This window comes from Pyxicephalus adspersus, chromosome 7 (genome assembly GCF_032062135.1).
Source record: "Pyxicephalus adspersus chromosome 7, UCB_Pads_2.0, whole genome shotgun sequence".
In the NCBI taxonomy this organism is placed as follows: Eukaryota; Metazoa; Chordata; class Amphibia; order Anura; family Pyxicephalidae; genus Pyxicephalus; species Pyxicephalus adspersus.
This window is the reverse complement of record NC_092864.1, coordinates 35,878,252-35,896,522: the sequence shown is the minus strand read 5'-3', so window position 1 is coordinate 35,896,522 and position 18,271 is coordinate 35,878,252. Positions and strand designations below refer to the sequence as shown.

Genomic DNA, 18,271 nt, shown 5'->3' with positions numbered 1-18,271 from the left:
GGTGTAGTTCCACTTTAGGATATATTGCAGTGGATGTCAGTTTGAAGTAGTGAGTATTGCAAGAGAGACTGCATTTGTATCCAAGCAACCCTAGGTGCCAGTTTCTTGTCATGTTGATTCCCTGTGACTGAAAGAATTGAAATACAATTAGAATGGCCGGCAATGAACAGTAAGATTGGGAAGGAAAGGGTTAGATGATGCTGGATTCTAGAATATGGGGCAGACTCCCACTTTCTGCATTAAGGTGAGAAGATCACAGTGTGCAGTAAAATCACAGTAGGCAATTCAGTACCAGGGAGGAACCTCAACAACTGTGTAAGACTGGAAGGAATGCTAAAGTTCAGCTTTACCAGCAGGAAAAATTTTCCAAAAAGAAAAAATAATCATCTTATTTATTATATATTTAGAATGAGGAATGTTGTGTGTCAGCATGTCAGCATGGGGGAACTATCTGAGAAACACAGAAAGATTTTTGGCTTGCCAAGCTTTAGGATGACTCCCAGAATTCAAAATATTATATTGTAATACGCCTACTAGCAAATGTATCTTTCACCTCATTTTCTTGACTGACAATAAAACATTCTGAGAAAATATAGACAAACATGCATCCCCTTCAATCCATGCATAATAACTGTAAAACGTCTGCTAAATTTATGTAAGAATAATTATTGACTTGTCTAAAAATTGTCAGCTAAAGATTTGGCCAGATGTTTGAAGATTTTTTGCAGTTTACATGCAGTTCAACAAACAACAATATGTGGTTTGTAATAGGTGGCTATGTACATATATATAGAAACTGTCAAAAAAGAAAATACTATTGTGGCTAGGCTCTGAAGGACATTTAAGTCGAATGAAGCCTTCAGCTGCCCCTTTAGAATACTTCTTAAAATATTGGATTGAAACATCCCATTACCACCTATCAGAAGCCTATGTAGTGACTAGCAGCCACTATTATAAAAGCAGGCATTGTGGAGTAATTCATCCTTAAAGTTTTCAGCAGTTCCTTATTCCTAGCAATGATGTTGCTACTTACCAGCTTTTTTATTTGTAATGTTAACATAGAACAAGTATGCAGTAAGAACAAGGGAGAATTAAATGAACAAAATAAATCAGTACTTCTTTTCAGGATTAATTACCCCATAGTGGCTGCAGCTACAGTAATACTGCTTGTTGAAAATATGTAAATACTTGATTGTATATAGACTTACCCCATGTTCATTTTAAAGTTTAGGTTTATCTAAAAAATTGTGTTAAAAGAAGGTAAGAGTAAGTTGAGCTTTTGACTGCTGTCCATGTCTGCATTGGGGGGATTCCCCCTTACCTACTATGCCAAAGAAAGTGTGTCACAAAAACATGATATGACAGTAAAGGTAATAATATAATGTATTTTTTTTTTGCTGTATTTCCAATTAGCATTATATGGTAGTCACTACAACACAGATCAGATATAAGTGCATTAGACCAGTTACAATATATTTGGATGATATACAGGATGTTCATTGAGTTTGAAGCACAAAGCTTTACTTTGTCCCCATCAGGTTGGAGATTTTTTTAGAGCCTGATGCAGAAGAGTAGTCTTAGTCTATATCTATGTATAAACCTGTCTATGGCAGACCTAATTTTTTTAGTTTGCTTAAACAGTATGAACATATTTTTATTCATGCATTTATGGTAATATATTTGTATGCCTATTTGTTATATTTTGTGAGTTTCAGGATATAAATCATTGTAGTTTCTTCCTTTGAATATTTAAAGTTTCGAAAGGACTTACAAATTAATTTATATAGTTTTTTTTATTTTGTATTGTCTTCAGTTCTCTGCCCCACAATCCTCTATTAGCAATATTATTCTCATAATTTAAAGTTTAGCAATAACTATTTAACTTCCTAGCATGTAATAATGTTATGCAAAAGTTTCAGGGTCTGTATTGTATGTATGGACTTGTTTTCCCATTTTAGAACTTAAATCAGTTTGTTTTCATCACTCCAAAGAACATCTGTCATGTCAGAAAATTAGAAGCTGCCATTGCTAAGCTTTTTTTTTTTTTTTTTTTTTTTAATGTCAGTTCCCTGGCTTTAATGCTTATGCTTGTTTCAATTTTGTATGCAGACAAATAGACATTTTGGTTTTTCTGTGTCTTTTCTGATCTGCATTTATGTTTGAAATTAGCAGCTAATAAAGCCAGTGAAAATCATAGCCAGTTAACTTGCATGTTCATAAGGAGTTGAATGGAACAATGGGGGAGCAAATGATCATTATAGCCTTTTTGCAACTCAATGCTCCCCCTCACTTTACTGACTGCTAAAGTTCAAAGGTCACACAATAGCAAAGGAAAAGACAAATTTAGATTTTTGGTTACAGGCTTTTGTTCAAACAATCCTAAATGAGCTTTCAATCCTAAACTAAGAACCCATTATAGCATGTAGCAAGAGAAAGTCTTTGTATTTATAAAAAAAAAGCTTATCTTTTAAATTCTTACTCCAAATGGAAACTAGGATCACCCCTTTAGCTTTCTGATAGAGATGAGCAAACATCTGAAATGTATGATCAGCTGTGGTTTAAGTGCATTTAAAAAAGGAAAACATTGCTAACCTTAAAACTTTAGGATTTCAAAACTGTAAATACAGTTAAAGTCAAGAAAGTTTGAACTGGGCTACTAAAAAATGTATTAAAGAATGCAAAATTTAAGCGATTGGCTATGGTATGAATATGGCTCCTCCAATGACCTTCTACCGGTAATGGCTTCCTCGCTCATAACTCCATCACACATATGGCTCCAAAATATTTCTAGAGCTGCCCCGACTCTCTGGAATGGTCTTCCTTGGCTTGTTCTACTTTCTGCTCATTTAAAAGAGCACTCAAAGCCAATCCATTCAAACTTGCCTACCCATCTTCTTCTGTTTCTCCTAACTACCTACCCACCACACCATATGTCTTTCCTATTGTATGCTGCTTCCACATCTCTTAGATTGTAAGCTCTTTTGGGCAGGATCCTCTCCTACTTCTGTATCACTGTCTGTATCTGTCTGTCATTTGCAGCGCCTGTAATGTATAGTGCTCCGTAATATGTAAGCGCTATAAAAATACTGTATAATAATAATAATAATAATGGTATCTCATGTCAACATAATGAAGCCAAAGAAACATTATTTAACCAATTCCCAAAAAGGAGGATTTTATGATAGTAACCTGGGACCTGATGGCATTGGCAGTCAACCCAAGAATATCTAAAAAGCAATGGCAGAAATAAGGCAAATTACCCTTGGAGGAACCCTTGGTCTCATTCCCAAGATTTTTGACACAGCCACCAAAAATAACACTGAACTTTGGATTTGGCCATCTAAACCTGTGAAATTCAGCCTAAATAAATGACAAGATTTAGTAGTCTTGTATGCCAATTATCTGCTGAGTCTTAGGGGCAATAAAACATGCAGTAACCAATATTATGGTTACAATATAAATTAGCTCCTGTGAGGACTTAAAATATTAAAGTGAAACAAAACTAAAAAAAGCACACAAAAAACTGTCAGCTAGGTTATTCACTCCAAAAGGGACAGGCTATGTCTCCTCTCCAATAAAACAAATGTATCCACCTATTTGTTATGTTCTGAGCGAATTTGCAGCTCAGTGTACATTTAGCTAATAGGGAACCATATGTAGAGCCTTTTTTTGGAAGATTGAAATACCTGACAGATATTCCATTTCTATTACCATTTTACAGTAAAAATAATTTTAGATGTTGCCTTCTTTGTTAAACATTCAATATTCTCTCTTTTAATAAAGGTGAGCTGTCGCCTTGTTCCTACAAGAATGGAGGCTGCCATGACCTTTGCCTTCTCACCCCTGATGGTCGTGTCAACTGTTCCTGCAGAGGAGATCGAATATTATTAGATGACAACAGATGTGTGAGTAAGTAATATATTCTACTGAAAAAAAAAAAAACATTGTAAAGATTACAAGAGCAATACAATATGAATATTTCATGTTATGTCTTTGACATTCCCATGCATACTATATGTGATACAGCTGTCATTTATATTTTCTGCTGTTGATTGTGAAAATAAACAGGGAAAGCAGCCTCCCTACAGATAAACAAAAAGAGTGTTTTGGTTTGGTGAAACTACTTGAGTGTCACAAACTGCTCAATGCTCGGGGAACCCCTAGCAACCTCTGGAGGAACCCGAGGGTTCTACGGGACCTGGTTAAGAAACACTCTTCTAGCAACTCATTCTTAGTAAACCATTTCATTCTTGCAACACATAGTTTTGATTTATTTGTTTGAATTGTAACACAGTTACACTTGAAGGCCTAGTTTTTCTAGCATTAAGTGTCACATTCAAGAATCTCAAAAACACTCCCATGTAATATATATTACACATGCAAACATGGATGAAGCCTCCAATTAAATAAGTTGAGGCGAGGTGCTTTGTTTTAAACTACTTCAACCTCCTTTAAACACACATAAATGTATGCAATCTTTGTATAGCATTTTAAAAAATGTCCATGTAAACTGGGCCAAAGTATATATCCAAAAGGCCCTTATACAACATGCTCTTTGTTTAATTTAAAGGAAATTGCACTTTAGATTAAAACAAATATGCACAGAATTTGTAAAACTGTTGGATAAGGTTGCCTAAAGTGTAGGTTCAAGTAATCTATTGACCCTAGAGGTATGAAAATTCTGGGACTGACTGCCTGACTCTTCTTCCTTGCACCTTCCTTGTTAAAATGGTAAACCTTGTCTAACCAGAGCCTTTCTGTCTGTAGGAGATGTTGGGCTTTACACACAACTAAAAGAACCTTGAACAAAATGGGAAATCACTTTTTATATCTATATTGCTCGGTTTATCAAAACATTATATATAATTTATATAAATCTGAGGTTGTTTTCATTCCTGTTGATGTTAATATTTACCTTCCATTCCATTTTTTTTAGCTAGAAATACTTCATGCAACTCTTTTTCTGAGTTTGAGTGTGGAAATGGTGAATGTATTGACTACCAGTTGACCTGTGATGGTATAATTCACTGCAAAGACAGATCAGATGAAAAGCAGTCATATTGTGGTAAGTTGAAAAAAATTATTTATTACTTTCGACATGTTAGAAATTGCTTACAGGTAATCTCTGCTTAAATTGGATGGCATATTTTTGAATGGGCTTTCAGATGATGACTGAGTTGATAAAATGCCTTATTTGGTGTTGCTTACAATTAAGATGACTGTAATGAGATTAAAAAAATAAAAATACATCATAGTCATTTAAAAACACATAAGCAATGTTTTACAATGTTCCCTTCCAAAAAACCTGATATTCTTGCCTGGGGTGAACACATTTGCTAATATTGCCTTTCTTTCTTATTATTTCTTTCTTCAAATGTTTTAGAGTGTATGTTGCTCACCCATCAATCAGAAAAGTTTCTTGAGTACTATCCTCAACTATTGCCCTACAAAATTATTCTGTTGATGAAAATTGTACGTTCTACACACAAAGTTTGTAAATAATGGCTTTCTGAGACTGAGTTGTCTATATACAGTAATTCTGCATGCATTTTAAAGCAAGGTTTACATTTGTTATACCGTGGAGCTGCACTAGCTGTTGTTTTTCTTCTCTTTCAAAAACAAGTTAAAAATAATTTGTTTCTCCAAAGGTCCCCTAAGTCCCACCATTTATGGATGTCCTTACCTGAACATTAACATCCACCCCAACATATTCTAAAACCAACATAAATATCTTTCTGCCTCAAAACTAAAATAAACACTTATCGATACATAAGACATAACGTTAAACCCTAACCAAAACCCTATACGAAAAAAGTAACCCTTAACCCCAGCCTTAAAACATCTAATGTACTTCCTACTTCTATTACGTAAAATGCAGAACCATGAAAAAGTCAATGATACCATGATGTGTGTTTGTGTATGGATTGTAAGCTCTTCGGGACAGGGTCCTCTCCTCCTGTGTCACTGTCTGTATTTGTCTGTCACTTGCAACCTCTATTTAATGTACAGCACTGTGTAATATGTTGGCACTATATAAATCCAGTTTAATAATAATAATAGTATGGACTTCATGGGTTCAATTTTTTTTTTCCGTTGTTTATTATTGACTCCTATAGTTATGGAAGCCCTTCTAATGCTGAACTCTCCTAAATAGCCACCTTTCCTTTACCTAACCTTTTGTTCCTCTTACTGTTTTGTTCCCTTATTCTTCTCTCTACTAATCAGGGCCATGTCTACCCATAGGCAGTGTAAGAGAAACACTTAGAATGCACCAAAGCTAGTGGACATCTACCTCTGACTGGCAGAAACCTGCGACATTGTCTTCATCACGTTTGGTACCTAATAGTACCTCCCTGAGCAAACCTGACATTATTTCATAAAATAATTTCCTAATATTTGGCAAATGTTTTCAATCCTGGACCAGATCCATTGCAGGTTTGCTGGATCATCCAGATACTCCTATGGTAGTCTATCTTCTCCAGCCTTTTTTAAATCATGCACATAGCCTTAAAATAAAATAAGTCTCCTTGACAAAACAAAAGGGAACTAAATTTCAAGATGAACTAAAAGAAACCAGGCAGGGCTTGGAGGGCTTTATTAAATCAGGCCCATTGTCTGACTGAGGCACATGGCATGGACCCCAGGAGTGTCTTGCTTAGGGCACCAAAATGGCCAGAAATGTTCCTGCTCTTCTCTTTTCTTTTTATGCGTCTGGTTCATACCAGAGCTGGTTCTTATCAGAAATCAGAACATACTATGGAATATTCCCATAAGTGTCAATTGTACTTTATATAATAACCTCTCCAATTCTACAAACATAACTAAAGGTGGTAGAAGAAAGCACTGTTATGTCTAATGCCTTTTTTTGTCCTTGCATAACATCTAGAAATGAAAAAGGCAGCAAAAGTTTTTCTTCAGTTCATCAATGCCGTGGAGAATTTGTAAAAGTAGAGTATGCACAAACACGATAAAATCTGTTCCTCTCTATAATGGAGACCCCTGGCTATTTACAAATCGACAGTTTCTCTCTGTCACTGCAGGGGAAATATTTCCATCACAAGTGTGGAAGTTCGTGACCTTGTGTAGAAAGGTTTTTAAGATGTTCTTTCTTTTTTTTTCTTTTTGCTTGGGATGTTTATGTAGCTAAGAGCAAGAAACTGTAATTTATTTTAGAAAGCAATATAATAATAAATTGTTGGGGAGTCCAGTTCACGCAGTAAAATATCTGCCAGGGCTTAGAAGTTTTATAATGTGTCAATTTATTGTTACAGTTTAGTAACTAACAAAATTACCATGCTTATTTATCTTTTTAATAAAAGCAGCTTGCAATTTGCCCAGAGCCCTGTAAGATTCATCATAGCATTTAAGCAGAACTCCAACTAATTATAACAAGAAATAGTTCTCAACAAGGCGTCCTCAGTCTGATGTAACATTTACCAGGCTCTTCTGCCAAAAATATAGCCATTCAGTGAACTCATCTTGACAAAAAAAGAAGAAACTGGGAGCAGGCAGTTTATTTATTGCAGAAGTGACAGGCTATAGCCCAAAATACACGTATGTATTTAGTGCACAATCCAGGAATAGATGGCTAGTGGAAATGATTGAACTCTTGGGTATATATTTTTTTATATTTATATATAACTATTTAAACACTTCAAGTTTATTAAGATTGCAAAAAACACAACAGAAAAACAATATAATATATAACAAATATACCAACAAAAATGTAAAAGGGGGGATTGCCATGAACTAATACAATAAAATAAAAGTTGAAATTGTAAGAGGATCATTAATACCCAATAGCATAGATAAATACAATTTTAAAAAAGTTTAAATAAAATAATCCTTGTTAAACATAAAGCATTTCAGTATGTTGGGAATGAGGAGGCATGGTATGTCAAAGGGGGTACATTGAACTCCATATGTAGCCAACAAAAATCCTTGATCTGCATGTATTGACTGCCAGGGTAGGTCATCTAGCATTTTGTGAGGGCCTTATACAGATTAGTGAATTGGAATGACAAATCTTAACCATACAATATGATGGACAGAGGCAAAATATTAACAGAAAATTGTTAATAATACAGCAGGGACTGTCCTGGTGAGATCCACTCCTCATGGTATCAAAGGGAGAGTAAAGATAAATATTAGCTGAGGATATTTTTAAGCTTTAGATTGTTCCAAAAACAAATCATATTCCAAATAAAAAATATATAATAAAAAGGAAACCAAACACATAGTGCTAGCTTTGGTACCTTTGTTTGCCTTAAGAGCCTCCTATTGTCCCCTGCACAGCAGCTTTTCGCATGAAACAAACATAGTCGACCAAGCAGGGCTCTTTTATTTTGCACAGTTATGTTTTTTGGCAGGGTGAATGCTGTTCATACACTATATGAACAAAAATATGTTGACTTCCTCCAAATGATTGAGTTTTTGTGTTTCCTTTAAAGGATACGGACAGTACTACAGTATACAAAGACATTTTAGAGAATTGTCACTTGGAATAACCCTTTGGAGATGGCTCTTTTTTTCCCAGCAGTTGGTCTTTGTGGGAAAAGCTGAAGTTGGATGGGTTTAGAGTAGAAAGACCTGAGTGGCCAGAAAACACCATTAGGATCATTTGGAGCACTGATTGAGAGATGGGTCTTCTTGACTATTATAAGTACCTGACTTCAGCTATGTTCTTTTGGCAGGATGCTCACAAATTATGCTTTTCCTAAAAAAAAAACTGAATGCAAGGTAGCTATTTATTAAGTAACTTTATAACATTAGTGCTGTAGGTTATACTGCAATAGATATAAATCTATTTTTGTCATTTCTGTAAGGCCCTGGTCCAGCAACAGCACCTGCCAGACACCAGTCCCCCAATCTAACGCCGCACTCCTCACCTATAGCAAACACCCGCTCAGCCTAGGGAAACTGGTTGTGCCTGGGGATAAGCTGGCACTGGACCAGGAGCCCACAGATAAAGCAGTACCAAGATTTCAACAGAGAAAAGTCCAGAGTACAGAGCAATAGGTCATACACAGGTAATCCGTCCACCAGATGAGGTACACAAGGGCAAAACACAAGCAGAGTGGGGGTCACAGGCAAATGTTGGTCCAGGCTGCAAAACGCTCACAGGGTCAGAAACAGGCAAGGTAAGCAACAGTAAATCAAACAAATACACACCAGCAGCATGTCAGCCTAGCTTAACGCCACCACAGCCACTGAAGACTAGGAGCAGAGAGGCTATAAAAGTCCCAGCAGCTAATGGCAGCATAGGAGAGAATCAGGAACTGATGAGCCTCTAAAATCTCCTTTAGCTGTGCAAAGCCTCAGAGTGTGTGCTGAGGAATGACAAAATACATCAGGCTGCACGACCAAAGGGAAGCAGGGTCGCTGCAATTCATTCTCTTTGCTGCTGCAAGTGACATTGCTGGACAAAATAGGCTGTGTGGGATACTGCCGAGGTTCACGGAATCACCGGCCCGGTAAGCGTTTCTCAACAATTTCATTGTTTTAATGCCCCTAAGCCTCAAAAAAAAAAAAAGCCCACATAATCGTATAATCATATGTTATTCAAATGTGGGCTTGCGAACAGTGTCCCCATTAAATTGTACATGAATATATTGAGATGGCCAAACTGTACTAACACACAATGTGTGGAACACTTCTCCAGGAGTGTCAACTAGTACAAAGTTGCTGAAACTGAACAAGAACTATAACATAAAGCAATTACTAATAGGGTTTATACAGCAACAGTTCTCATCATAATTTCTCAAAAATAAATATTTTGAAAACAATATTCTGTACAACTAGCTCACCTCATAATCAATGAATGGGCTAATAAATTATTACAAAAGTGGATCTACTTGACACATGGAAAGTGTAAGGATCGTAAGATAATAAACTGGACATAGCATTTTTCCTCAAATAAAGAAACAGGAAATAGTGAATAACGTTCTTGATGCATTAAGCACCATAGTTTAAAAGGCTTTTGTGAATTATGTTGGCTGTCAGAGTTCAGCTAACCCCAGGGATCTTCAGAATTGCAACTACAGTGGATGCAAGAATTGAAATATGCAAGGTTCTTTATTTAAAGTGAAGACTTGATTAGAAAAACCTAATCATCTCTACACAGGAAACTGCACTATTCAGGTCAGTCAAGTAAAAATCATGGAAAATTGACAGTTTCATAAACCAAGTACAGCTATCATTTCGAGAAATTGAGCCAAATGTCTAAGAGATCAAGGTACATTATTTATTTTTTTAATGGAAAATACTTTGTCTTAAGTGGGTTTTTCAGTACATATACCATTTGACACATTGGGCCTGAAATGGATTTCATCCAGGATTGAAAACATATGCCATCTAATTGTAAATGATTTTGGGGTTCATCCATGAAAGTCTATCTTCTCCAGTCTTGGAGAGCTTTAATAACTCAATCCCATTAGATCATTTATGTCCTATATTTGAGTTTCAAGCCACCCTTGTCATAGATGTACAGATTGAAAATTCTAAGGGTCAAGTTTAATTTTGTTGTTGATATCATAATGTATTTCAGGATCAGATCTTCTCTAAACTGTCTATAGTCCAAATTTGCTACATACACCATATAAACAACTTGTTTGTGGGCACCAAACCTAAAAGAGCTTGTTGGACATCTCATTCCAAACATACATAATGTGTTCATTTGTGGTAAAAGTCAGGGTACAACAATTTATAAACATTGATAAACAGCCCCATTTGAGTTCATTATTGAGCATAGGTCTCTTTTTACAATTTATTTAATCACTGATTGAGTGATGGAAAGTTTTGTTTTAATTCAAATTATTTATATGTAACATTTTTACATATAACCATTTACAAAATACAGAACCACTATGGTTTTGATCATTTTTTAAATATATTGTACTTAGTGATGTATTTTAGTGTGTGGATATATGTATATGAAAAAATCCATGAGCTCATTTGTTTTCCATTTGAATGCTGCAATGTATTCAGAATTTACTTAGCCTTTCCAACACTTGTTAGTGATGGCATGGGAGATTAGCTGGCTGACATTGAAGAAAAGACACCTGATCAACTGATAAAGAAAGAAGCTACACTTTACAAAGTCATACCATGAGCCTGATTTCCTAAAGATCCCCAAGAATGGAGAATATAGAATATCATCTGATCCAGCAAAGCTTTTTTAGATCTGGTCAAGGATTCAAATATTTTCCGAGTAATAGCAAATGATTTTAGGAAATCCATTACAGGTTGGCTGGACCACTCAGTTGACCACCCAGTCTTACTCCTCTGGTCTTGGAGAGCTTTTTAAATCAGGCCAAATGTTTTGTATGCATTGGACGGTCAGTAGACTAAACCAACAGACTACACTACACCCCATCCTTCCCAACTCTTCTGCCTCCATCCAAGTGCACAGCCTTTGTCCTAGCTTTCAAGAGGTAAAATTCTCTAAAGGATAGTATAAATGGTGTTTTTTCTTTCTATACCCAATCACAAAAAAATCCTGCATTTGTCCAAGTTTCTCTTTAAAGGGTCATAAAGGTCATACAAAGAGTTTAATGAGAATTCTGAGTGGGAGGTCTCTAAATATCATATAGAGAGGTACATACAGCTATTAGTGTTTGACCTTTTTCAGAGTATGTTATTAAAAATCTGTATTGCGGCAGGAGAGATGTATTGGGTATGTTGTTTTGCACTCTAGAGGAAAGAAAAACCTGTGTATTCAGGGACAGCTTGCGATTCACCTGTCAATGACCTCAGGACATTCTCATGGGAAGTAATTTGTGGCACAAAACTCCAGGCATATTAAATTTTTTTCTTTGTTCAGTCTTTTACTTTCATTGTAATATCTGTCAAATGGAAATGAAAGGCTTTATGCTATATTGGAAAAAACAACTTGATCATTTTAAGTATTATGATATAGCTCAATCAACACTTTAATCACATTCTAAAAACAATATTTATCTTAATGGTAATAACATATATTATTCTTAATAGTTCTAAGGGTATTAACTGCATACCCCAAAGTGGGGCTTGTTGGAACCTGATGTCTTAGAAAAAATTGTGGCTGCATAGGTAATCAAGTTGAAAAAGTTCAACCGCTATGCAAATGATTAAACTAGAAACCAGCATATTCCTGGTAATATTATATATACATACATACATACATACATACATGATACATTTGATCCAGAGGAATGCAAAAAAACTTAAATTTATGGTATAAATTATGGTTTAACTTGCTCCAATAGGGGAGCTGATCCTGTGAGGCAATCGGATGTTCCCTGGATTAACCTTTGATATAATAACTTTAAAACTTTAATACCCATTTTTAGGGTTTTAGGGTTTCCTCAAACTAGGGTTGAAGGACCTATTTAATGCCTGCCTAGTTCAAGGGTTATTGCGGCTTGGCAACCAACTTATCGCCAATAGGATATTTATTTGGTGTAGTTTGCTGCCTTTTACAACACTATTTTTATGATATATAATCTTGAATCCTATTTCAGAAACTCGCAGCTGCTGGAAAGGGTTTAAACTTTGTGGTAACAAACGTTGCATCTCCAACAACAAAGTATGTGATGACAAAGATGATTGTGGAGACAACACGGATGAGTTAGACTGCAAAGGTAGGCTGCACTGATTTTATTAATCCTTCTAATTTTACTGATTTTTCAGACAAATGACTATATTCTAGAGTGTAATTGTTTAGAAAATGAAAAGGAAGTAGATTGGCAGTGGAAGCAAAAGATGGGAGCTCACAAGGTTCCATCTGGATAAAATATGTGTTGATTTTCTAAGACACACGGCTCTCAGTGAGTGCGCTGAATTCAAAACAGGATATTAACTTTGAATGTTTTACTTTATCTTGTCCAAACCTCATCATTCAAAATATTAAAATAGCCTCCAGAGGTCAAGCACAATGTCAGCTTTCCTATCAGCTGGAGAAAAAAATAAATCCATATTGGATAGAGAATGATCAAATTGGGTTACTAAAGCCAGATGTGATCAAATTATTTTTATAATAAATACAGCAGCACCACTTGGAGATGTCAGTCTTGTATTGCTGCAAGACAGATATAAATTTTCTATGCAGAAATTGTTTTAGTTCCAGGGGGCAGGCGGGCAGTTGTCACATGACTGTAAATCAAACAGGACATGTAAAAGGCAACTTTTGCAGGTTTAACATCAATCTTTACCCAAACCCTGATAATAGTTATGTTATTAGATGTGACTTTAAGCTGCATGCAAACAAAAACACATTTTTCATATAATTAAATAAAAAAATAAACAAATAGAAAATGTATTGATCATAAATACAATTATTTGACAATAAATTAGGGACTATTCACATTGGCAGTGAGGTTGCGGTGCATTCACCGCTTCCTTATTATAATAAACACAGCATGGGGACATGTATCATCTCCCTGTGACTGACCTATGGGAATGAACAGGGGATGCAGTATACTGCTCCCTACCGCTGGATGTCAAATGTGCTTTTTTTGAACCAGCATTACCATACATATCCTTGAGCATCTGGTACACTTTTGTGAATGTGTAAACATAGCTCAAAGAAAGGATGTGTCTGAGAAACCCGGAAAAAGAGATGTTGATGCCCATAAGGCTGGAAAAAGTTACAACCCACTGTCATCACATTGAATGAAAACAACAAACTGATTTCATCTTCAAATTGTATGATAATCTTAAGGATTCACTTACTTTTGCCACATGCAGATGTCTTTGGATTTTTTTCAATTAATACGTGACCAAATCATCAATTTTCAAATTATATAAGCACAAGTGGTTAGCTGCATCTTCTTATCTCAATGTAGGTTCTCTTTCTAGTTTGATTTACCTTCACGGTGGTTGCTTCTCCTTCTCCCTAAATAAATTTACCAATCGTATCTGAATAAAATAACATTACAGACTTCTGGCTGACCCTATGGGGCTGATCTATTAAAGCTCTCCAAGGCTGGAGTGAATACACTTTTATCAGTGAAGCTGGGTGATCAAGCAAACCTAGAACAGAATAGCAAATTACTTTTAGGAAATCCATTCCAGGTTTGCTGGATCACCCAGCTTCACCGATAGAAGTGTATTCACTCCAGCCTTAGAGAGCTTTATTAAATCAGGCTCTATCTGAGCAGTTTCTGAGCAGGGCTGTAGAAGCTTAATGCATCACACACAAATAGAAATAATCTACAGCAAACATATAAAATTAGAAAGTTAAAGAAAAAAACAGGCAAAGTCAAACAAAGAGATACATTGTCAGACCTTTCAGTGTTACATATGAAAGGTTAACGCGTTCAAATATTTGGGATGTCATGCCCTTGTATCTCCAGATTTATCAGATATGTGGAACTTGGATTGGACCATTTATGCTTTCTCCTAGGAGGCAATGATAGATGCTTCCTTTGGATTGGACCATTCTTCAGGCTTACTCCTAAGAGGCAATGATGCATGTTCTCCGGGTTGAGACCATTTGAATCAGCTCATTGGAAGCAACAATACATGCTTCTTATGGATTGGACGATTCAGCTTACTCCTAGGAGGCAATACTGTATGTTCTACCAGATCAGACCAATCATACCTTCTCTTAGGAGGCAATATTAGATGCTTCTGGATGGGACCATTCAAATTACTCCCAGCAATAATATATTCTTTTCAAAGATTGGACCACTCAGGCTTACTCCTAGGTGGCAATAATGCATGTTTTCCATGGATTGGACTATTCAGGTTTGCCTCTAGGACGATAATAAATGTTTTGCATGGATTAGACTATTGAGGCCCAACCCTGGAAACCAATAATGCATGCTTTAGATATTTTTACACGCAGAGATATTTAAGTTTGTCAAGCCTACATACCACATGTATATCATTTGAATCTGTTGGAGTTGCAGGGAAACAGTAGTGAGTCTTAGCTTGTTTTCAGAAGCATACATGGCTAGGATTGTTTTTTTTATTAGTTTTTGATTGCTTCCTATAAATAAGTACGGCTCACAAAAATATCCTAAATTATGCATATTTTTCTGGTGGTGCCTAATTATGGAGTCTTTTATTATAACAGAAGATAAATGACTAGCTGTTCTCAGCTTAATTCTGAATTTGACCACAGCTCCTATCATTGGTTATTTTTAACATAAAGCTCAGCTAAAATATTTTTGTTAGCTGTTTGTTTTATAAACGAAGAGTAAATGATTTCTCAAATCCAGAAGGTGATTTCATTCAATTAAGATAAAATAATTTTCATGCCTGTGTTTCACAGCATACATCAAGAGTTGATTACATGCTGACATCGAGGCGCTAGTAATTTCACCAGCCAGTAATCTCTGACCAAATAAATTAGTCCAAGTTGAAATTCAACTTAGATTTATAGTCAAGAGGCAGGAAAAACTGTTTATATTTTCTGCGAACACACCATAAAATCACCCTAGTAAATACAACGTGCTTAGCTTTAATTCCTTCATTTTGTTAATGTTTGTTACGTGTAGCATTGTGACATTTGTCTAGCTGGGTAATTATAAGGTTTAAATTCAGCTTGTGCCTTAGCTGCGGGAGATGCAGCCTTTCCTCTCATAATAATCATAATACTGGACTATTTCCTTCAGAATCTGGATTTAACTTCTGTGTGTGAAAGGAAGAAGTATATAATTTCTTTGTGTAATCATTGCTTTATGAGTATTGCACACATTTGATGATCTCCAAGTCTCTGATGTATTATTAATACATATTGGTATCTATTATTAGCCCAAAGCTAACCTGAGATTTAAACGGTTGGCTAATCCTACCTGGAAAAGAAAATCCAGGTTAATAAAAAAGCAACTGCCACATACCTATTTTTATCTTTGTTTTATTGTAGGCAGATGTTGACAACAGTTTGCATTAATGTTTCTCAGACACAATTTTATATAAACCCTGGGAGGTTTCCTTGAGCATGAAGCAGTTTGTGGCTTTTAGGTCAGGTTAACTGATACCAATGATGTGTTTGGCTTACCTGTAAGGGTGACCTTCTTTCCAATGGCCAGCAATGTAAGAAGCATTCTTCCCATTAACCACTACACTTATTTACTGTTAGCTGTGATAATTGTAATATTATATAATATTATAATATATATATATATATATATATATATATATATATATATATATATTATATATAATTATAATCCCTGAAGACCTGAAAGTCACTTCAAGGGGTTCCCCCAATTTTAAAAGGTCACAAAACACTGGTTAACATGATTGCTGCCTGGTCTGCTTCCTTACTCTTCATGTCTCCATTGGCCACCAAATATAATGAGCAGCATCACTGGTCAATTATTAGATGTGGAGTGGGGGCAGAAGTGGATTTCTAAACCAAAGCTGTGGTCAGTATTTGTATAATAAACTATATGGATTTCGGGAAACCATGAGGCTCTGAGGATAAATCAAAAGTGTGAACAGGCATATGGAGGTAATTGTTCCATCAACCTATGACCAACATTCAGAGCCAGGGGGAACTCATCCAGCTGGGCTATGGAAATATATATCCAAGCAAAATCAATATACATTAAATATCTGAGCTTCTTTACCAGCAAAAAGTTTCTATTTAGTCTTTCTTGTGATTCACACATCTTTGTCCCACAGTACTGCCAATATACATTGCTTCCTTTTCAGCTTTGCAGTGTTATGTTGCATGTAAATCCACCGTGTGTTGATACATGTGACAAAAAGGGCGGCAAAGCTGAATTGTCACCTAACTTGCAGTGCAATATGAAGTGTGTGAATCACAAGCCAGCTGAAAAGAATAACATTTCTTTGGCAGGAAAAGAATTAGCTTTTTTTAGGTTCAGTTTTATTTGTTTTGATGAATGTGCAATTAATGAAAATTATCTTGTATAAAAGTTTTGCAAACTTGTGTATCATTATTAAGATACTCCTGTTAGACAAAACAGCCGGGTCATTCACCCCTACGATTTTAGGGGGTCATTCACCCCTACGAAATAACACTGCCGTGCCAATGGGATCATCACTCCATATCTTTTTCTTAGGATGGAGCTCTTTGTTTAGTGAATAACTTCCAGTGCAATGAAGAACCATTCTGATTTTCTTACAGTAATGCCCCTCCATCTATTATTCCAATTAGTGCTATAAAGTAGGCACATATTGATGGATGGGATGGACATTTTTGCCAGTTGTGTATAAAAATAAATTATATGTGCACTAAAACAGTTTCTGCAGAATCATTCTTACCTTGAAAAGTAAGTTTGAAGGATTGTATTTCAACTGCACTTACAAATTTACCTAATCTAAAGTTGTAAAAGATGATACAGTTTCTCAACCTTCCATGTTTATTTCTGAATCTAAACAAAATTGCTCCTCTATTTACATTACACCTCAATCTATTATGTGTATTAACATATTTTTTTGTTTTTCTTTCATACATTTATTTAGTTTCTACATGTGCGTCCACCGAGTTTCGCTGCACAGATGGAACCTGCATCACAAAATCTGCCCAGTGCAACCAGATGATTGACTGCTCAGATGCTTCTGATGAAAAGAGCTGTAGTAAGAAATATATTTACAAATCTTTACATGTGAGCTGTGCCGACATAGATAGAGGTGAACTATCGCGCCTTTAAATAATGTGTGTGGTTAGGCATGATGAAATTATTAACCTGGCCTATACGTCTGCTAGAACACCTGTCTTTACTATTAAGCTTGAAAATTGTAAATTTGTAATTTCCTGCAGTAGGGAATTCAATAGAGAATAGTTACTAGTAATTCTTTAAATTTAAAGTCTCCAGAGCTATGCATCCAGATAGCATGTCTGTGAAGGTTCCCATGCATACAAGTCATTGTATATCTAGTAGTTATTCACATTCAAATGGACTTGTTCTTGTAATGTTGAAGACATTTTGCAGCCTTTCAAGCTGATATATCAGTTCTACTAGTGTAAGAAATACGCCAGCATTTACAGTACATCCACAAAACACAAAAACCTTAATTCAATCACCATGGAATGTGACGCTGCAGATAATATTTTGTCCTAAACCAGGAGACATGAAATATGTAGAACAGCCCTGTTCAAGTTACATAATTCCATTCTTGATGTCAGGAAGTCTGCATATGCATTAAACCTCTGAAATGCATGGTTGAAAGTATGAACACAATTCAGAATTTGAAGTTGTAACACATATTCAGACTTCCTGACACCAAGGATAGGATTATGTTAATAGTTAAACAAATTTCATACCTCCTTATCTTGGACAGAAAACATAGTTCACCATGGTCCACCACAAGA

At 35.6% G+C, this 18,271-nt stretch overlaps 1 protein-coding gene across 1 annotated transcript in view; it reads left to right on the top strand.

Moving 5' to 3' along the window:
• Nucleotides 1-18,271, top strand: part of LRP1B (LDL receptor related protein 1B) — a 500,403-nt gene that overhangs the window by 335,768 nt on the left and 146,364 nt on the right. The window contains 4 exon segments of the mRNA XM_072419083.1: nucleotides 3,784-3,909; nucleotides 4,937-5,065; nucleotides 12,501-12,620; nucleotides 17,422-17,535. Of these exon segments, the coding sequence (XP_072275184.1) occupies nucleotides 3,784-3,909; nucleotides 4,937-5,065; nucleotides 12,501-12,620; nucleotides 17,422-17,535 (489 nt within the window).